The sequence below is a fragment of the Pristis pectinata genome, chromosome 2, assembly GCF_009764475.1.
Source record: "Pristis pectinata isolate sPriPec2 chromosome 2, sPriPec2.1.pri, whole genome shotgun sequence".
Taxonomy (NCBI): domain Eukaryota; kingdom Metazoa; phylum Chordata; class Chondrichthyes; order Rhinopristiformes; family Pristidae; genus Pristis; species Pristis pectinata.
The window spans coordinates 62,348,343-62,371,235 of NC_067406.1; the positions used below are offsets into that span (position 1 = coordinate 62,348,343).

The 22,893-nt window shown below is 39.2% G+C and overlaps 1 protein-coding gene across 1 annotated transcript in view; it reads left to right on the forward strand.

The window, feature by feature from the left end:
- The window catches only part of lnx1 (ligand of numb-protein X 1), a 148,154-nt gene that overhangs the window by 50,710 nt on the left and 74,551 nt on the right, over positions 1-22,893 (forward strand). The window contains 1 exon segment of the mRNA XM_052045611.1: positions 7,038-7,513. Coding sequence (XP_051901571.1) covers positions 7,149-7,513 — 365 coding nt within the window. The 5' untranslated portion in view covers positions 7,038-7,148.

Consider the following 22,893-nt stretch of genomic DNA (forward strand, 5'->3'; position numbering starts at 1 on the left):
ACATAGTTTCACCTTTACAGGTTGAGACAGATTCAGGCATTTGGTTTATAGGGAGGATCATAGCAACCGGCATGAAAGCAAAATCCAGTTTTACATGCAACTGTCAGTCCAGAAAGCTGGATTAAGATAAGGTATTTATGGGCGTTATCTGATGCAAATCATTCAGGCAGATCCGATTGGAGTCAAAGTTTGAACAAACCTAGTGCAGTTACTCCACTGAAAATGGCATGGAGCTTGATCGTAAAGGTTTATAGAGCAATGAGTAATGTAATTGTTGAAATAGAAAGATTGTTGATGTGGTTTTAACATTTTTTTTCTTTTTCATTGCCACTATTGTTTTGCATTTTTCAGTTGGCACATGAATAATGATGACATCACACCACCCATTCTACTGTAATAATAAGCTGCCTGTACAAACTGGTCTAGGGAATTGTCTTGTAAGATAATATGGCAATATAACAGAACTCAATCAGAATCAGGTTTATTATCACTGACTTATACAACATAGAACAGTACAGCACGGGACAGGCCATTCAGCCCACAATGTTGTGCCGATCTTGATGCCAGTTTATATCAAATGTCCTTCTGTGTATCATTCATATTCCTCCATTTGTCTATCTAAAAGCATCTTAAACTCCACCAAACTGCCTGCTTCTACTACTACCCCTGGTAACCCATTCCAGGCACCTACCACTCTGTGTACAAAAAAAACCTGTCCCTCACGTCGCCTTTAAACATCCCTCCCTCCCTCCCCCCCCCCCCCCCCCCCACCCCCCCCCCCCAACCTTAAAAGCATGTCACTGGTGTTGACATTCTACCCTGAGGAAAAGATTCCCACTGTCTACCCCTATCTATGCCTCTGATAGATTTTAAAAACCTCAGGTCTTTCCTTAGCCTCCACTGCTCCAAGTTTGTCCAGCCATTCCTCATAACTCATACCTATTAATCTAGGCAGCATCCTGGTAAACCTCTTTCTGCACCCTCTCCACAATCTCCACATCCTTCCTATAATGCGGTGACCAGAACGGCACGCAATATCCAAGCGCGTCTAACTGAAGTTTTTATATAGCTGCAGCAGACTTCCTTACCTTCTTATCCTCAAACACCCCTACCAATGAAGACAAGCATGCCATATGCCGCCTTTACCACCTTATCACTTGGCGTAGCCACTGTCAGTGAACTATGGACCCTAGACCCCAAGATCCTCTGTAACTCAATGCTATTAAGGGGTCTACCATTAACTGTTATACTTTCTCCTTTCCTTTGATCTCCCAAAGTGCAAACACCTCACATTTGCCCGGATTAAACTCCATCTGTCACTTCTCTGCCCATATCTGTAACTGATCTATATCCAGCTATATTCTTTGACAGTCCTTTACATTGTCCACAATCCACCAATCTTGGTGTCATCTGCAAACTTGTTAATCCATCCACATTTTCATCCAAATCATTGATATGTATCACATGTAACAGAGGTCCCAGCACTGATCCTTGCAGAATAACGTTGGTCACAAAACTCCAGCCAGAATAACAGCCTTCCACCCCAACTCTGTCTTCTATGGGCAAGCCAGTTCTGAATCCAAACTTGCAATTCACCCTGGATCCATGAATCTTTATCTTCTGAATCAACCTACCATGAGGGAAACATACTCAAATGCCTTACTAAAGTCCATGTAGATAACATCCACTGCCTTACCCTCATCAAGCTCTTTTGTCATCTCTTCAAAAAAAACACAGTCAAGTTTGGAAGGTATGACGTTGCCCCCACACAAAGCCATGCTGACTGTCCCTAAGCAGGCCATGCCTTTCCAAATGCGCATAAATCCTACCCCTCAGTATCCATTCCAATAGCCTACCTACCACTGACGTGAGGCTCACTGGCCTATAATTACCTGGATTATTCCTATTTCCTTTCTTGAACAAAGGCACAACATTTGCTTCTCTCCAGTCCTCTGGGACCTCACCTGTTGTTGACACAGAAATCTTTGTCAAAGCCCCAGCAATCTCCTCGCTTGCTCCTTTCAGTATTCTGGGATATATGCCATCAGGCCCTGGATCAAGGAGAATCCTAAGGCATTTTTATACCTATATTAAGAAAAAGAGGATAACTAAGGAGAGGGTAGGTTCACTCAAGGATAAAGGAGGGACCTACCCTCTCCTTAGTTATCCTCGTTTATGCTTTTCAGAAGACCCAGCACTACCTCCTCCTTAATCTCAAAATGTCCCTGCACATTAGCATGCCCCACTCTGCTTTCACTCTCCTCGAAATCCTTCTCCTCGGCAAATGCCAAAACAAAGTACTCATTTAGTACCTCAGCCACTGATTCCAAGCACAAATTCCCTCCTTTATCCTCAAGTGGACTTACCCCCTCCTTAGTTATCCTCTTTCTCATAAGTATAAAACACCTTGGGATTCTCCTTGATCCTGCTCACCAAGGACGTTTCATGACCTCTTTTGGCCTTCCTAATCACCTGCTTGAGCTCTTTCCTGCTATCTTTATATTCTACAAGGACCTAGTCTGATTTTAGCTTCCTAAACCTTACGTATGCTTCCTTTTCCTTCCTGACTAAATTTAGGACCTCTCGGATCATCCAAGGTTCCCTTGCCTTACCATCCTTGTCCTTGCTCTTTACTGGAACATACCGATCCTGAGCTCTGCTCAGCTAGTCTTTAAACAACTCCCACATGTCAGACAGCAGCTGCTCCCAATCAACTGTCTTATCCTATCATAATTTGCCCTCCCCCACTTTAACACCTTCCCGCAAGATCAGACTTTATTCTTGCTCATAACTATCTTAAAACATAATGAGTTGTGGTCACTATTCCCAAAACGTTCACCCACTATTAGATCTGTCACTTGGCCTGGCTCATTTCCCAAAACCAGGTCCGGTATGTTCTCTCCTCAAGTTGGACTCTCCACATAGTGGTTCAAGAACCCCTCTTGGATGCACTAAAGAAATCCTGCTCCATTTAAGCCTCTTGTATTAAGGAAGTTCCAATCAATACTGGGGAAGTTAAAGTCTCCACCCCCCCCCCCCCCCCCCAATAACAATCCTGTTGTTTCTGCACATTTCCATAATCTGTCTACATATGTGCTTCTCCACCTCTCGGTGGCTTTTGGGGGGGCCTTTAGTATAATCCCATCAGCGTAATTGCACCTTTCTTATTTCTGAGCTCAGGCCAAATTGCCTCCGTGGATGAGCCTCCCAGTATGTCCTCTCTGAGTACTGCTGTGAAATTCTCCCTTATCAGTAGTGCAACTCCTCCACCTATTTTACCCCCCTCTCTATTACGTCTAAAACAACGAAACCCAGGAACGCTGAGCAGACAGTCACATCCCTCATGCAACCAGGAATGACAATGGCAACAACATCGTAATTCCATGTACTGATCCAGATTCTAAGTTTTCATCCTCCTTACCCATAATATTCCTAGCATTAAGCTAAACACATTTCAGCCCATCAGTCCCACCATGTTTATTAGCCTGTCCCTTGCTGTCCTTCCTTTCAGTCTTACTTGTCATACCGTCCTTTCTTGCCCTCAACCCTCCTGCTGCTGTGGTTCCCATCCCCCTGCCACAAGTTTAAACCCTCCTGAGTAGCACTAGCAAACCTCCCAGCAAGGATATTGGTTCCCCTCCAGTTCAGATGTAAACTGTCTTGTTTGTACAGGTCTCACCTGCTGTGGAAGAAAGCCCAATAATCCATAAATCTGAAGCCCTCCCTCCTGCATCAGCTCCTTAGCCACGTATTGAATTGCACTATGTACCTACATCTCACCTCACTAGCATGTGGCATGGATTACATGGATAATCTCAGGATTACAACCCTGGAAGTCCTGCTTTTTAACTTTCTACCTAGCTCCCTAAAAATCCCTTTGCAGGACCTCATCCCTGCTCCTGTCTATGTCATTGGTACCTATATGGACCACGACCTCTGGCTGTTCGCCCTCTCCTCTCAGCATATCCTGTACCCGCCGTGAGACATCCTTGACCCTGGCACCAGGGAGGCAACACACCATCCTGAAGTTTTGATTGCGGCCACAGAAACACCCATCTGTCCCCCTTACTATCGAGTTGCGTATCACTATCGCTCTGGCAGACTTCACCCTTCCCTTCTATGCCTCAGAGCAATGCACGGTGCCACTGACCCGGCTACTGCTGCTGGCCTCTGAACAGTCATTTCCTCCCCACCCTTCAACAGTATCCAAAGGGGTGTACCTGTTACTGAGGGGAATGGCCACAGGGAAATCCTGCACTGTCTGCATACTCCCCTTACTTCTCCTGGTGGTCACCCATCTATCTGTAGCCTGCACCTTAGGTGTGACTACCTCACTAAAACTCTCATCTATGATACCTTCAGCCTCCCAGATGATCCTGAGTACCTCCAACTGCACCTCTTTGACCTGGTCTGTCAGGAGCTGCAGCTCCTGTCATGGCATTTGTTCTTTTGCGGCAGCAGTACAGTACAAAGATATAAAATTACTATAAATATCACTTGAAGGTGCAAACAGTTCTTTCCTTGATTTTTGACCTTTAGTCTTTTATCTGATTTTCATCCACATTTACCTCAGCTCCAACACAGTGTTTCATGCTGACCTAGAGGCTGTTTGTGTGAAGTTTGCATGTTCTCCCTGTGACCTCATGGATTTCCTCTGGGAGCTCCAACTTCCTCTTACATCCAAAGAAGTTAGCTACTCTAAATTACCCCTTGGTGTAGGTGGGTGGCAAAGAAATCAAAGGGGGAATTAATGAGCATGAAAGAGACTAAGTTTCAGGGCTTCAGAGAAATGGCACTGATGTGATTGCTGTACTAGGGGCTGGCATGGATCTGATGGGTTGGATGGCTCCTACTATGCTGCAAGTAAAAAAAAAGAACATGTAAACCTAGAACCTGCTCTGCCATTCAATAAAATTGTTGCTAGTCTGTAAACTTATCTATGCATTCCTGCCTATCATGATAACTTTTTGCTTCCTTGCTTCTATCTACCTCTACTTTAAAAATATTGAAAGACATGGCCTCCACTGCAATTTGAGGAACAGAGTTCCAAAGACTCTCAGCCTTTTGCAAGGAAAAAAATTATCTCAGTCTTAAATGAGCAACACCTTATTTTTAAATATCGTCCTTTAGAATAGTTTCTCCCACAAGAGAAAACGGTTTTTCCCCATCCACCCTGTCAAAACCCCAAAGGATCTTGTATGTCTCAACCAGCTCACTTTTCATACTTCTACAGCAGCAGATACAAGCCTAGCCTGTCTTACCTATTGTCATATGACATCCTGCCCATTCCAGGTTGTCATAAGTCCAGTGAACCTTCTCTGAACTGCTTCCAACATACTAACTTCCTTCCTTAAATGAGGAGACCGATACTATACACAGTACCCCAGATATGGTCACAACATTGCCCTCTATGTGTGAAACATAACCTTCCTGCCATTGTGTTCAATTCCCTGAGCAATAACAATGATTTTCTGCTAGCTTTCGTAATTATTTGCTGTACCTGCACTTCAGCGAATCATGTGCTAGAACATCCTGATCCCTCTGCATTTCAGACTTCCACAATCCCTCATCATTTAAATAATGTGCTTTTCTTTATTTTTCCCACTAAAATGGACAATTTCACACTTTCCCACATTATACTCTAATTGTAAGATCCTTGCCGACTCACTCAGCCTTAAAGCCTCCTTATGTTCTCTTCACAACTTACTTTATTAGTTATCCAGCAACTTTATTGTTGGTGTCTTCATCCAAGCCATTTATATAAACTTTGAAAACGTGAAACCCTGCACTGATCCCTGTGGCACACTACTCATTGCATCTTGCCAAGCAGGAAAAGGCCTATTTATGCTTATTCTCTGTTTCTTATAAACCAGCCAATCTTCTCTCCATGCCATTACGTTATCTCCTACACCTTGAGCTTTTATTTTCCACAATAACCTTTGATATTGCACTTATTCAAATCCTTTCTGGGCATCTCAAGCTCTCTATGATCTTTGTTACCATAGAAAGATCTCTGGGCAAGGGAGAGCTATGCAGCCAAGCAAAGAGATGGAGAGACAGCAGCTTTCATCACTTCCAACAGGGGGTGCTGGGAATCCGAGCAGACTGCCAACATATGGAACAGCCACTGCTAGTTCCCAGTAACGGCTTACGCACCATGTCAGCCATGATGCTTAGCCCGAGTCCCATACCCCAGTGCTGTGTGGCCGCATGGCTTGCCCCAGCCTGTCCAACATAAGCGCTCGTAGGCAGCCACTGCACATTACCTCAGTGCTCACTTACACCAGGCTTGTGCTGCTAAGCTCACCACTTCGTTGCTGTGGGAGTGCCAGCGGTGGGCAGGGGTTTGCAATAAGCTGCCTGAATGCCATCTTGTTTAAAATACAGGGAGTTGCGTAGCTGTGAGCTGTCAGACTCCAGGATGGAGAGCATTATAATAAACTGCCATTCTGTGGGCTAGCTCTAAGCTGGGTACCAGTGTAGCAAAAGGTTTCTTTTTTTTTAAGAATTGGTCCTCTGATTCCTCCTGCTCTCTTCCTTCCTGCCTCCTACCTTACCACAGTACGTCTCGCCTTCCCCACACTACTTGCCCCTCATTAAATTTGTCACTATTCTTACTCTTTCTCAATAGACTCATTTTCCTCCTTATTCTCTGAAGCATAAATGAATTGACTTCCAGATGGTGTTATGACTGAACATTATATACTGTGATGATAATTGCTAACCTGTTATTACATTACTCTTTTGGTGCAGGTTTAATGTGCTCAGGCTTTTGTAGGAGATGTGAAGTTCAAATCTGGATTGACGAGTAATATGAATTGATCTGAGCTGCGACAGAATTTTGAGACACTTTTGTCTTGGGCATCCTTGCAACAGTTTTGAGTATGTTACCTGGGCTATTTCAAGCTGCTAATGGGAAATCTCTTTGATATGTACCAGTACTATGACTTTTACTGTGCTTTTTATTCTAGCAGAATTGAATTTCATAACATTTAAATTACTATCTTGTTTAAATATCTCCATCTATTTTCTTTCAGTTGTGGAATTTGCCCTGAAAGTTTGTGATCAACAAATGGCTAAATATCCTTTTGGAACTTGTTTTCGTTGAATGTTGTTGGACTGTATGCTGAAGTAATCCTGCAGTAGAAATGGATATTCCTGTGCTGAGCCTTTGTATTTGCTGTGGACAATCACACCTGCCTCAGGAAAATCATTCATATAATTATCAAGATGAAATAGATGATGACCTCGTATGTGACATTTGCCTGCAGCCTTTGGTGGAGCCAATGGATACGCCATGTGGCCATACTTACTGCACTTTGTGCCTTACTAACTTTCTACTTACCCAAGATTTCTGTCCCATGGATCGTAAGCCCTTGTGTCTGATGGTGTGCAAGAAGTCAAGCCTGTTGGTGCATAAACTGTTGGATAAAGTATTGGTCCTCTGTCCATTTAAGGAATATTGCACTGAAGTCTTGCAGCGCTGTGACCTCGAAATTCACCTACGTCGCAGGTAAGTTCACTTGGATATGGAGAAGCATGTCAAAACAAATTCACAATGAAATTATTCCGTTGTTGGGTTTTGTCTCCCAAAAATGCTTTTGTTTGATTCAAGTAATCACTTCCATTTGCAATATCTTAAAGCAAGGTTAGAAGTTTATTATGTTAATAAGGTTCTCTGGTTTACCTTCTAAAAGTTTCTATAATATTTAAATAACTATTAAATTCTTAAAGAGCCATTCATATATTACTTTGAGCACTCTCCCATGATGTAAGTACTTAAACTGAATTCAATGGCTTGGTTTAGCCTTCAGGCTTGGGGAGAACAATTGCTCTAGAAAAAAATGTTACAGTTTGAAGAATTAATTTGTCTTTTTAACCCATCGTGTATTGTGGCCAAACTAAACTATGTTACATCATAGAAAGATTAATTCATTTTTCTCATCGATACATTTATTTAATTGATTTTAAATCCAAGACCTGTGTTTTTGTTATTAGTGGCAGCCGTTCTCCCTCCTTAACTGCAGGCATTGAGATCATTTTCAACTTCTCTTTGGTGGAGCAGGCTTGAGTGGACAACTGGCTTGCTCCTGCTCATGTTTCTTACATTAAACATTAAATGGTGCTTCGTTTCAAATTTTATTTCCTTGCATTTCATGTGAAAACTTAGCGAAATGGCAATCTTAAAACAGAAAAACTCATCAGCTTTCTCTGAATGAACCAAGTAATTAGCTAAGTCCAACTCTTCTATAGATTTTAGCCTCAAAATTCCTAGACTCTATTTGAATTTTAGCAAGAAGGCAGGCAAAATTTTACAATGTTGTGGCTTGTGGATCAGACATTAGACATCATGTTGCAGACTTTGGATTAAATAAGAGAGATTTTTGATTATTTATTACCATCCAGGGTTTAATTTCCCCTTCACACAGCAATCGTTAACACATTTGAAGAACGTTCCTTCATAGACTATTTTAAGGCAGTCATTAATCGTCTGAAATAAGCAGCTTAACTGTGCAAAGTACCACACAAAGGAATTTTATAAGAAAGCTTTAATTAGTGTCCTACTAGGGAAAATGGAAGAGTTTTTGTTTTTACTTTAAGAAAAAACAATTAGCATTGTTTGTTTTAATTTTAAGAAGTCCTAAGGCTTTCTCGTTATTTGAGCCATTCACATTAATTAATTGAATAGCACAACGCACATTGTGGGAAACAATACTTGCAATAGCCTCTTAATATGTTTCCTTAAAGTTGATGTGGATTTTAAATGGAGACAGGATCCTGATTGGCTAAAGTGTCTTCTAATTTAATATAACCTGTTGACATTCAATAGGTTGAAAGGTGAAAGATTAAAAATGAGAGACTCAGTTTCAATCCTGACCTCGGGTTCTGTCTATGTGGAGTTTGCACATTTTCCCTGTGCTTACCCTAGTTTCCTCCTGCATCCCAAAAACATACAGGCTGGCAAGTTAATAGGACATAGTTTGTTGCCCCCAGTAGAGTGGTAGAATCTGGGGGGAGTTAATGGGAATGTGGGGAAAATAAAAATTGGGATTAGTGTAGATTAGAGTAAATGGGTAGTTGATGATCAGCATGGACTCGGTGAGCTGAAGGGCCTGTTTGTGTGCTGTATGTCTCTTTGACTGTATGACTCTAAATACCTGGGAAACTTGGCAGCCAATTTATGCATAACAAGCTCCCACAAATCGTAATATAAAGATGATCAGATAATCGGCTTTTACAATGTCGACCAAGGAATTGCCTTCAGTATACCAGGGGAAATTTTTTTCTGTCCTCCTTTTCTGTTCAGCCACATGAAAGGCAGATAGAGCCATTGTTTAACAAACATGTAAAATTTAGTTCCTCTATCATTTTCAGCAATCTTTACTGCCCTGGGGGTCTGTCTAAATTTTGTACTGAGTCTTTGGAGTGGAACTTGAGCATGCATCTGTTTGATTCAGAGATGAGCATACTACCAACTGAATCAACAGATGAATTATGGTGAGATGTCACTTATTAAAATATTAACTTTGTTTCACTCTCCACAGATGCTGTCTGAACACTACTTTCAGCTTTTGTTTCAGATTTCTGGTATCTGCGGTGTTGTTTTTGGTGACTCATTCACTTTATTTTTAATTTTAACCTCCCATGACCCTCTCCCATCTGTTGCAGAGATGTTATTATCAAGGTCTTAATCTTTGGTACAGCAAACAGGGATAGAGTCAATAGAAAATGTTATGAAGTGTGGTACTTTTTTTGTTTTTGTGTTTGATAATAACTAATCTTTTTAAAAAAACTGTAGGGACCAGAGCACTGCCAGTGCCTCCACTTATCTTATTAGTTGTCCCAAAGTATTTTGGTACCTTGTCAAATATTCTGAAAGAACACTGCTTCCTGTCAACCATTTGACGATCAGATTCAGTAATCTGCTTATATTTCAATAATGTTCGGTGCAGCTTAGTTTTAAGAGATTTAAGTAAGAGTGCCAGTCTTTGGGCAGAAATCACAACTGAGCCATTAAGCAGGAAGTGACTTGTGATGCAGTTGAATTTAAATGTATGTGTCCTTAATGGGAGGGTGAAAGATAGCTAACAGAGCAGCACTTCATCACTGATCCTTTGACAATGAAGGCTCTGTTGCTGATGGCGTTACCCTGGCTAAGTCCAGCTAACTATATTGACACTGTTGGTAACCTACACTTTCAGTATTCGGAGCTGTGAGTAGCCAAAAATAGCTCCATATCTTGTTTGTACTAAAATGTTTTTAATGCATATGCTTAGGAACAATGAAAACTGAAACTAAGCTGCCTATATTCATGCTGATATTAATGTATATTTTTGCCAGCTACAGTACTGCTATCTTTGCACCTTTTGATTAGATTCTAAAATAGCGAGCATACCTTAATTACAGTGCTTGCTCTACTTGATCTGTATTGTCTTTTGGTTTTTAATTAAAACTGTTGCATACAGATGTTATAACATGCACCTTCGTGACCTGCTGCAAAAAAATTATCCTTTCAAAAATATATTTCTTATTTGTTCCAGAATCTCTCATAACGCTAAAAAGAAAAGTGCAAATACTGGAAATCATAATTAAATGCAGGAAGGGCACATCAGGCCAATTGTTCCATCAGAGGTATTGGAACAAACAGATTCATCATGATGACTCTTAAATCCAGAAATGGAACTACTTGAATTTCTGTAACATTCACGCTGAAAGCAGTGTCCGAGTGGCTTACATTAAAGATGTAAAATGTGTAAGAGTAAAAATGTTGCTGGGTGGTGAGAGCTGAGTGAAATGGAAGGTTTTAAGTTTTTGAATGCAAGTATGAAGAAATCCAGGTAAAGAGAGAGTGCTTAATATGAAAGAGTAAAAGTAGAATAAACAGCTATGACTGGAATGGGTTAGAAGAAGGAGCTAAGAGATGGAAAAGGTGAGAATGAAGGGGGTTCCAGAACGGGCAGAGCAAGGACACAAAGAATAAGAAGAGTTTTGACTTAAACTCTTTGTGGCTTTAAATCCATAATCTACTCCATACATCTTCGTGGAAGCTGGCTGGGGCTGCAGTGTAAGATTCAAACCAGCTTTCCTGACATATGCCCTCATGCCAGTTCTGTCATTGGTTAGAATCTCCTCCTCAATGCTGTATCCCCTTGAGCACTTGTGAAGATGGATCTTCGACCTAAAACGTTAACTCCTTTTTCTCTTTCTACCTGATCTGCTGACTGTTTCCTACATTTTTTGTTTCCAATTTCCAACATCAGTAGTTTTTGTTTCTCATTTGACAGTATTCACTGGGATGCAGTCAACGGAGGTTTGTGGGATGTAGCGGCATTCAGCAGAATGTAGGGCTGTAATACTTGCTAACATTATGATATGGGGGAGACATATTTGTATTTGGAAATCTTGGGAGGTGTCCTGGGTCAGGAGATGCTGCAACCAGGCCTCCTTTGGCTTTACACCTTGCCTTGTGCTTCCCAAAGAGAATGGTGCTGAACAACTTTCTCATAGTCCTAGAGTCCATAGAAGTAGGCTCATTGGCCTATTGAGACCACACTGACCAGCATGCATTTTTTTTTTAACAGTAATCCCATTTTATTCTCCCTACATTCCTGTCAGCTTCTCCCAGATTCTACCACTCGGGGTGATTTAAAGTGACCAGTTAACATACTGAACTATACATTTTGGCATGTGAGAGAAACTGGAACAAAAGGGTGAAACCTACACTGTCACAGGGAGAACATTTAAATTCCACTCAGATGATGCTGGAGGTCAGAATTGAACCCAGTTTGCTGGAGCTGAGGTGACAGCCCTACCAGCTGTGCCACGATGTCGGCATCATTTGCATCGGCATTAACCTGCAACAGCTTGCCTTACCCCACCAGTTACTGTCCATAACTGAGAGCAGCAATTGCCTCATTCTCTCAGTCACCAGCCCAGTGGTCTGGTTCTCTTTTTCTGCAGTATCTGTCTTCATTTTGATGTTTGTGGATTTTTGCCCAGTCTATCGTATGGTGTTTTTTTTAACTACATGGAATATTTTGAAAATTCTCATTCACTGAAATCCACACTACAGTGCTCCAGTGCTTCTAACTTTTTCTCAACTACTTGCCATTCAATTCTCTTTATCCCCATTGCCCTAAATGTTGCACTGAAACTTCATCCCAACAACTCCTTGCTTGGAACTTTCTGAAGTTCCAGACATTCTCCAAATTTGCATCTGCAAATTTCACTACTTTTTTTATATATAAGTACATGCGTCACCATCCTTATTCACTGCCAACAGCCACATTATTGCCTACCCTCTTTGTTTAATACAAATGATTATTCAAATTTGACCCCACCCATTATCACTGCCCAGAAAATAAACTAGCCCTCTCACACAGCCAGGACCATTGCTTTAACGATTGAAAACAAAAAGCAATGTTTAGATACAGTGGTGCTGTCTTACCCCTCCAGTGAACCGTTTTCAATTCTGATCTCCAGAGCTGTGTGGAAATTGCACGTTCTCCCTCTGACCACATGGTTTTCCCCAGGGTCTCCAGTTTCCTCCCACATGCCTAAGATGTGCTGCTGGTTAGATTATCTGAGTATCGGTGAATTGGAGGAGAATGAGAGTGGAGTTGAGGGACATGTGAGAAAGAATAGGTTACAGGGAAATAATTGGGGGAATGCGATTAATGCAGAATGCTCTGAGAGCTGGCATTGATCCAAGGGGATGAATTGCTTCCTTATATGTCATGAGAGGTCAGTGTTTCCTGTGTATTCTTGGAAAGATCAGTGTAAAGTTAGAGAAATAGGTTGGTAGCTGCATTGGCTCTTCATACAGTTTCTCTGGCAGGTTCAGGAGAGCCTCTGCTGGAACACATCTGCAGAAAAACTTTTGCTTAATCCTCTCAAATAAAAAATGAATTAATTTTGAAACAGAACAAAAAACTTCAATTATTACTCTGTTATTAGTAATGAGAATGTTGAAATTTCCTTATAGCTTTGAGTAAGCTAAAATTACAAAACTGCAACCTTTTTCATTATTTACTTTTTGGGACTCTGCAAAGCATTTTTCAGCCATTCAGCTACTGCTGAAAGCTGGTGATTGCTGTCATGTAGGAAACATGAAAGTCAACTTGCACACAGAAAATTCCCACAAAAGGTTGTGCAATAATAACCAAATCTGTGATTAGTTTAATGATTAGTAGGTAAGGAATAAATATTGGACATTGTTTCTAAGGAGGAAAAAAGGTGAAATAATAGATGGGGTAAACATAGTAAGAAAGGAAGTATTAAGAAGTTTAGCATCTTTGAGAATAGATAACTCATCAAGTCCAAATGAAATATATCCCAAACAATTAAAAGAAGCAAGAGAGGTTTTGACCATCCTCCCCTACTGCAGCAATGGTGTCACAGGTTTGGAGTATTGTTAAATTTGTACTGTTATTTAAAAAGGAAGAAATAAATTAAGAAGGCAGTGAATTTGATGTATTCAGCATGGATTTTAACAAGGTTTTTAATGTCTACATAGCAGGCTGGTCAAAGAAGCAGACAGCCATGGGATCTAAGGGAGACTGGCAATTTCAATCCAAAATTGGCTTAGTGGCAGGAAGCAAAAATGGGCGTTTTGTGACAGATTGTTACCAGTTGAGTTCTGTAGGACTTGGTACTCAATTCCTTGCTTTCTGAAGTATATATTAACAATTTAGACTTAAACGTAAGTGACATGATAAGGAAATTTGCAGGTAGTACAAAAATTGCATGTGTGGATGACAGGTCAAAGGCTTTGACTTTAGGAAGATGTAGATTATCTGGTCAGTTGGACAGAAAATAGCAAATATAATTTATCCAGAGCAGTGTGTGGTGATGATTTTGCAGAGGTGCCACAATGTAAAGGAATACACATTAAGTGGGAGAATTTTGAAAGGTGTGGAGGATCAGAGAGACTTTGGAGTGAAGGTCCACAGATCCTTAAAGAGAGCTGGACTGATTAATAAGGTGGTTAAAAGGGCATATGGGATATTTACTTCATGAGCAGACTGATAGAATTTAAGAGCAGGGACGTTGTGCCATAAATGTATACAGAACCAGTTAGACCATAGCTTGCAATCAGCAGATTTTTCTGGCTACCATGTTGTAAGACAGAAGTGATTGCACTGGAGAGGTTATTTATGAGGATATTGCCAAGACTGGATAAATTTAGCTGAGAAGGAGATGCTAGGGTTGTTTTCTTGAAATGGAAATCTGTGGGGAGATTTGATTGAGGTATATGAAGGAAGGACCTGTTTCCTGTGGCTGCTGGGTAAAAGAAAAGAGGGCTTGAATTAAAAGTATTAACAGGAGTAATAAAGGAGAAAAGTTTATTTTGCATAGAGAAGATGGTAGGGATCTGGAACCCACTGCCTCAAAGGGAGGTAGAGGCAGAAACCCTCATCACATTTAAGAACTATTTGGATGCGTGTTTGAAAACCTCTAACTGCAGGGCACCAGACCAAATGCTGAGAAATGGGATTAGGCTGGGTAGTTATGTTGTGACTGTTATAGACACAATAGGCCAAACACATGCCTTCTTTGTCATTGTTTGTCTATGATCCTGTGAAGTCCCTGGGGATAATTTCCCAAGTCAGCAATTCAGAGAAATCTGGAGATATGTGTTCAGGGCCAATGATCAAGTATCAAATATACTGCTTGTAGGCACCCTTGGAAAACCACAGACAAATGCTGTCATACATGGGATTTCCTCACCCAGTTATGTCTGTGCTGTACTCTGTCTCTCATCTCAATCCCAGCAAGTACTAGGAATGACTGAGTCTTCTGTCACAAGTCAACTTCAGTTATTTTAACAATGATGCCAGTCCAATGAATTGAAACCCCGACCTCCCTACCACCCCCAAAACCATCTGCATTCAACCATAGCCTTCAAAGTCAAAGTAGAGTTTATTGTCATATGCACAAGTACATGTACTGTATGCACAAGTACAATGAAAAGCAGCATCACAGGCACATGGCATCATTTAAGCAGCATTCACAAGAAAAAGATAGATAAATTAAACAATTTTTACAAGAAAGAACACAATTAGAACAAAAAACAAAGTCCATTTTAGTTCAAAGTGATCAAAGTGGCTGGTTGGTTCAAGAACTTAACGGTTGAAGGAAAGTAACTGTTCTTGAACCTGGTGGTGTGGGACTTCAGGCTTCTGCCAGTGGCCAGGTTTTCTGTGGCCAAACTCTAGGACTGGTTCTACCAAGCACAATGCACCATTTAAACAAGGGGCAGACATTTCTCCAATCTTTATCTGCTTCCTGCCACTATACAATCATTAGCTGACCTCAGTTTAGAATGCAGAAATGCTTTTGGACTGTATAATTTTTCGCTCTTCAGCTAGACACTGCAATTCTGATTTTCCTTCCTTTCCTATTGAAGTAAATTGCTTGTCTAGTCCATTCATATAAAACCAGACTTGTGAAGAATAGCTCCATGATCTGCATCCTATTCTAAAATCCTTCTGAAAAACTTGTAACATTCATAAGATATTTGCAATAAAAATGTACATTATGCTTTGTCACCTTTTTGTGGGAGCTTGTGAAGTTCTATGAATCTCTTCTCAGATGGTCATGTTTTTCAGGGTAATTTTTACATACACACATTTTTGGCTTAAGTATAAATTTGGATTGTAGAATGGAATGTTTCAGCAAAGAGTAAGCTGTAGTGTGGAACTGATTAACAGTGCCCACCTCCAACAGAGACAGAACTAGATTGTTATGACAAGAGCTTAAACAAAGGAGGAGGAAAGAGTGGTGAAATTCTAGTCCTTTATTGAACTCTAGGTTTGAGAATGAGTTTGATGCTGATGCTATAGATCCATTAGCTGCACTAATAAAAATACAATTTGTAGAATATGTTGTCCTTTAATTGAGTTTCTGATATACGGAAATTAAATCTTTCAATTCCAACAAAGTTACAATTCAGGTTAAAATTTTAAGCAAAATTTATTAGGCCATGACAGACTAATTATTTGCTGAAGTTTTCCAGTAACTTTGAATGCTGCTCATATTTACTTTCACCTCCTTTGTTTGAATATATATAGAAGGTTAACTTAATTCATCTGTGATACTGATGTACCTGTCATCAGCGTACATCAAAAACTCTTCTGTCCTCTGTGTATAATTTCCCATTCATAATGATCCAGAAAAATCATGGCAACATGGACTCAAATTTCTGAGGTTCCCCTCCCAGCAGAATTTGGAAGATTACTCTGATAATGGGAATCTAGTTTTTGCAGAAGAGATTCTTATTTCAGCATTACCTTTTGTTAATTCGTGGCCAATGCCCATATGTATAGTTCTTTGAGATTCAACTTGCATTTTGATAAAAGAACAATAAGTGTCTCTGGCTGTAGCTGAGTAATGATTATGAAGTTGGATGTTTGTCTTTTCTTTATTGAAAGAATATGTCTTCTTCATGCTCTTTGATATGAAAGATTAGCCTGTCCTATTGAGTAGCAATTACTTATTAACCTATCTAAAGGAGAACAAGCCAGACCAGATGTACATAAGAGCTTTATTATAGCATGCTAGCTGTAAGTGTACTTTTGATTTGTTTCTGTATTTACGGGGCATGTACTGTTTGGAGTGTTCTTTGATAGTAATATCGTAAAGAGGATAAATAAACCATATAAAGTAGTGGAAAATGCTGAAAACATTGAGGTACAGAATTTAATTCTCTGCTTTATTTTCCTCATTAGAAGTTCTGATTCAAATATGATCAGTTGTTCACAATTTCCTGGCATGTAAATAGGGAATAATGGATAAATGAAGGTGATTTCACAATAGAAGCATTATTTAATGGCATGCCTCTGCCAGCAAAGGTTCAGGAAATAATTGAATTTTTAAATCCGGATGCAGTTTTAATAAGACAATTATATAATTCTAAATTAACTATAATTTAGGCAAGTCATTGAATTGGCATTCAGTCTTTGCCATGGCGATAGGATAGCTATGGTGGAAGATCACTGATCAGTCGGATGCTTTAGATGTTAGGACAGAGACACACTATTGAGAGTAAAAGTTGTCTTACTCTGCACCTAAATGAATTATTTGTGATGTAGATTAATTCTGACACTAGATGCCTGAAATTAAGAGTTATTCCACTCACTGTGACCATTCTTCACCTAAAATTCCCAAACGGCCTACAGAATTACATTTAAATCATCTTGAAATTGCTCCCATTTTCTGTAATGTGTGTTGAGCAGTTCAGTTATTTTTATTCAGTTCCGGATTGCTGGTTTTGCCAGTAACCACTCTCATATGGGAGCCAATGGCCAAGAGCTCCATGTGTTGATCAAGCAGTCTATGATTAATAATTGTGATAAAAGTACTTCAAGTTTATCAAGAAATAATATGGCAGTGCCAGAGTCAAAGGTAAAGCAGAAATGACACAAACTTAGTACAGGCCAATGTTATGTTGCCTTTCTTAACAAGGGAATTTGAGTACAGGAGCAAGGATATCCTACTGCTGTGATTACGCCTCGAGTATGGTGTACAGTTTTGGTCTCTTTATCTAAGAAAGGATATACGTGCAACAGAGGGAGTGCAGCAAAGATTCACTAGATGGATGATGGGACTGCTGTATGAAGAGAGATTGTTGACTAGGTATGTATTCACTAGAGCACAGAAAAATTAGGGGGATCTAATTTATAGTTCTGATAAGCAGGATAGACTGAATATAGAGAGGATATTTCTCCTGGCTGGGGTGTCTAGAATGAAGTGTCACAGTCTCAATTTAAGATATTTCAGATAGATAGAAAATTTCTTCATTCGGAGGATGGTGAACCTATAAAATTCATAACCACAGAGAAATTGAGGCCAAGGCAATGAATATTTTTAAGGAGTTGAATAAAAGGCAAAAAGGGATATATAGAGAGAAAGTGGTAATATGATATTGTGATAAATGATCATCATGATTGTATTGAATGATGGAATAGGTTTGGAGGCTTGAATAGCTTACTCTGACCATATTTTTTATATATGTATTTTAGAAATCCAGGTGAATTCTCACAAATATTGTGAAACAATTTTGAAAAGCATCCCCAACCAAAGTGATTTCTTCTGTTGATTATTCTACTAAAGTTTATTGGGGATCAAAGTCAATAACAAGTATAGTTGCAGGAAGGAATTTCCTCTTTAATTTCATAGAATTATGAATATTGCATGGTTGGGAGACCTCGTATCTTCATCATAGAATGCTTGTTTTCTGTTTTTCTTTGCTCAATGTACTATTTTGTAGCCTACTCTTTGCCAAATCTTCATTGGAAATTAGGCTAAACTTCCAGTGAGAATATTGATTCCTCCCACTCCACTCTACAACACCAGAAGGTGGATTGCCATTTTATATTGCTTTGAATCTTACAATCATCTTTCTCTTTTTAACATGAAAATGATTATGAAGAAGATGTGGAAAAAAACTGCACTGTGGAAAAATGTTAAAGGCAGATCCACTTGGAAAGTATACTGGTGGTTCTTTGGTTGAGTTTCTGAATTAGTAACCCAGAGTCTTGGATTGACAATCCAAGGATGTGAAGTTGTACTCCACTTTTGTAGATTGTGAAACTTAAATTTAGTCAAAAATAATCTAGATTTAACAATATATTGAAAAGAATCTAGTATCAATAATGGTGACCACAAAACTGCTGGACTTTTGTTATAATAAAAATCCCATCTGATTCACTAATTACCTTCAGGAGAAATGATTTGCTGTCCTTGCCCTGTCTGACACTCAAGATTCCAGATCAACAACAACAGTTAACTCTTAACTGCTCTTTGAAGTACGTTTGCTAGCTACTCAATTCTATCGTAACCTTTACATTATAACAGACAAAGAATAAAATGGGATGATTGGGACATTGATTGGGACATAGCAAAATTATTTCCAGCCCAGTTGACCTTGCTTTGTCCCCTTCACAAACACTTGGGAATGTGTCTAAATTGGAAAACTACTCCCACAGAAGCAGCTCATAGAATCATATTTTACAGATAAACACCAGGCTCTTTCATCACAGGGATGCCTGCACAATGATATTCAGATAGGAAGTCTGAAGTCCTCATGATCACCACCATAATATCTCATGGTGTTAGATTAATCATGGGCAAGAAAACTTTCTCTTGATTACCACCTATCATCCTACCCCAGCTGATCAAATGGTGCTCCTCCATGTTGAACAACTCTTGGAAGAAACACTGAAAGTCTCAAGGGAACAGAATGTCCATCAGCAGAAGTGATTTGGTAGTGTCATCATCGATGAAGGTGTCCAAATCTTGAAGGACAAAGCTATCAGATTTGGCTTGTGCAAGTAGTGAACAAACCAACAGGAGGGCAAAGTCTATTTGACCTTGCCCACCACATTCTATCCATTGCAGATGCATGTGACCATACTGACATTGGTAGGAGTGACCAACCTTTAATCCTTGTGGAGGAAAAATGCTGTCTTCACTCCACTGTGTCGTGTGACGCTCTTCTTGTGATAAATAGGATAGATTGAAAATCCAAACACATCACATCCTCTGGTTTCCCCTTATCTCCTCCTCTGGATACATTCTCAATGAGCTCCAGTGGATTAGTTAATCATGATCTCCCTTTCATAAATCTATGTTGCCTCAATTATAACTTCCTTTGTACAGATTCCAGCATTTTCCCAATTACTGATATAAGACTGACAGGTAGGTATTTCCCTGTTTTCTCTCTGCCTATTATAAGATATACAAGATATCTTTATTAGTCACATGTACATCAAAGCACATAGTGAAATGCATCTTTGCGTAGAGTGTTCTGGGGGCAGCCTGCAAGTGTCGCCACACTTCCAGCGCCAACGTAGCATGCCCACACTTCCTAACCCGTACGTCTTTGGAATGTGGGAGGAAACTGGAGCACCCAGAGGAAACCCATGCAGTCACGGAGAGAATGTACAAACTCCTTACAGACAGTGGCCAGAATTGAACCTGGGTCTGGTGTTGTAATACCAACAAACCAATTCTAGAATCTACAGCATCTTATAAGGTGATAACCAGAGTGTCCATTATCTCTGTAGCCACCCTAAACTCTGGGATATAGATCTTCAGGTCCTGGGGATTTATTAGTATTCAGGCTCATCAACTTCTCTCAAAGCATTCCTTTACAAATTCCCAGGATCTAAAGATCTATATCCAGTATTTCTTGGGCTTTTTGCATCTTCTTCCACGAAGACAAACACATACTATTTAATTCCCCTATGATTTCCTTACTTCTCACATCTGTTTCTAAAGAACCTACATTTGATCTTGCTAATCTTTTCCTTTTTATTTACCTGTAGATCTTAGTCTGTTTTTATGTTTCCCGCAAGTTTATTCTCCCATTTTTTTTCTTTCTTTATCAATTTCTTGGGAACCATTTACTGAATTCTAAAGCACTCTCAATCCTAAGGCATACTGCTTTTTCTGACAAATTTATAAGCCTTTTTCTTCGATTTAATACTATCCTTAATTTCTCCTGCAGTCGTCATTTGGGCCAATTTCTTTGCTGTTGTGCTTTTGTACCTTAAAATAATGTATATTTATTGCATATCATGTATTATTTCTTAACTGCTAACGATTACCTGTCCACTGTCATATCCATTAAAGCAGTATCCCAATCTACCACAGCCAACCCGCCCCTTGTATCTTAATAGTTTCTTTTGTTTATAGATTAAAAACATTGCCTTCGTTCATCACTTTTGAACGATGTAAATTTCTGTTATGGTTACTCTTTCTTGGGAGCCTCTTTGCAACAAGGTTTTTAATTAATCCTTTCTTTTTGCACGTCAAAAATAGCCTGTTCTCTAGTCGGTTCCTCAACATACTGATTCAAAAATCCATCTCAGATACATTTCATAAATTCATGCTCTATGTTGTTACTGCTGATTTGATTTGCCCAGTGGCTCCCATGATAATGGTCTAAATAAAAGATAAAATTATTAACAAAGAACCAAATTTTGGTGATCCCTGGAGATCTGATCAAATAATAGAAAAAAAATCATTGTTATCACATCAAAAATCAAGAAATAGTTATACATTTAAAAATGATTTTGTATCTATAGTATTGTAGCATTGCTTCTATGATTATTTCCCAGAAGCTATTTTTGTGAAGGCCAAGTATCTGAGTTTGACATTAAAATGTAGGAATTGTTTGGCCTGTATTTTGTGTTTACCTGTCGATAAACTGTTCCTTGTCAAGTCCACATTAGTTGTGTTGTGTTCCTATGAGGTTGCCACTGTCTTTCCTGGTTAATACAGATGGAATATTGCTAAACAATATTGCATATCCATTATTTTAGCTGTATTCTTCTGATATTGAATCAGCAATACAGAATGCTACCTAAATCTGGGAATATTTTTAGTGAGTTTCACTTCATCCAGTTCTATGGCATTTACAGGTTTTTGTTTTGAAGCAGAATTCTATTTAAGGCTGTACATTTGCATCAAAAATACCATAAAAGAGTCAAAAGGTTTATTATGTTAATGAAACTCATGAAAAAGAATAACATTTTTATCAAAGCTATCTGATAGGATGTGTTTTATTTAAAGGCCTCATCATTAAGAAGGCAATACATTTCCAATGCACTTACCAATAACTGGGGTTTATTATCTCTGTTTGGCCACTGTTATAATATTTCATAATATCATGCTTTATTGGGTTAGTCATAATGTTTTTTGTAGTAAACGTGAGATTTGGGAAATAGCTTGATTTGCAATAGTAACACTTCTGGGGCTGGTAAACTTTGTATCTGTACAGATATCAGTGGACATACCCCTCATTCTTATTTTCTTCTATCTTCTGTGTTATTAACATATTTGGATTCATCTCTCTCTTGAATGAGCTCAGATTGATTTTCCCAGTCGGATACATCCTGATCAAAAGTTCGTAGATGTTTTGAAACAAAATATGCAATGCTGCCAAGAACTCCCAGATTATGAAGGGACATCAAAAGCTATAAAATTAGCATGCTGTGAGTCTGCAGTGCTATGATGGAGAAACTAAAACAATGGTAAACTTTGGCATGAAAAGTACTCAAGTCGTGATATATTTGCAGATTTATTTCATCTTCCCTGTTGTGGTGTATTTGGTGTAATCCATTATTTTAGGTCTTAGCTAGTTAATAGATTTCCATTAGAATTTATATCGTAATTTTCTCTGCAGCCAAGAAACCTATTTAAAATATAATTTTTTAAAAAGCTGCATTTTGATGCAAGAAAGTAGCCTTAGTGAAATGGAGGACATTATCCATGTATTTTACTAAAAAGTGGGTCAGTTACAACTCAAGTCATGAAGTACTCTGCTCGGAGTTCATGAAATCACACAAAACCTCTTTTGTTGGAATGCACAAGATCCATTATGAAAATGAATCAAAAGACAATCTTGTCCATTTTAGTTCATCCATCTAGTAATACTTGAAATGCGTCTCATCATGGCATACCATGCAACTATAAAATGATTTTGGTGTTTTTGTTTCCACTATCCATGAGCGTGTTGGTGGTTCTTTCTGGAATAAAATAACTGATAAGTGTATTTCATGATTATTGTTGAAGTAGCTAAAGATAACGCTGGTAGAAAAGTGTTAGTGGTCTCGGAACTCAACATGTCCAGTCACTTGAAGCAGCAATCTACAAAGCGAAGATCTGAAACATCATCAGTTCTATATTTGCATCTTTGCTTGTTTAAATCCATGTTCTTTTGTTATAAAGGCCCAATATGAGAGAACTTTCAAACCTTTTCTGTTATGTAATCTCTCTGTCTCTCTGTCTCTCTGTCTCTCTCATATACGTGTATAGTTGGGATACATTTATCATGATAAGGCTTCAACCATCTCAGATTACATGACTTGCTGTAACAAAGTTTAT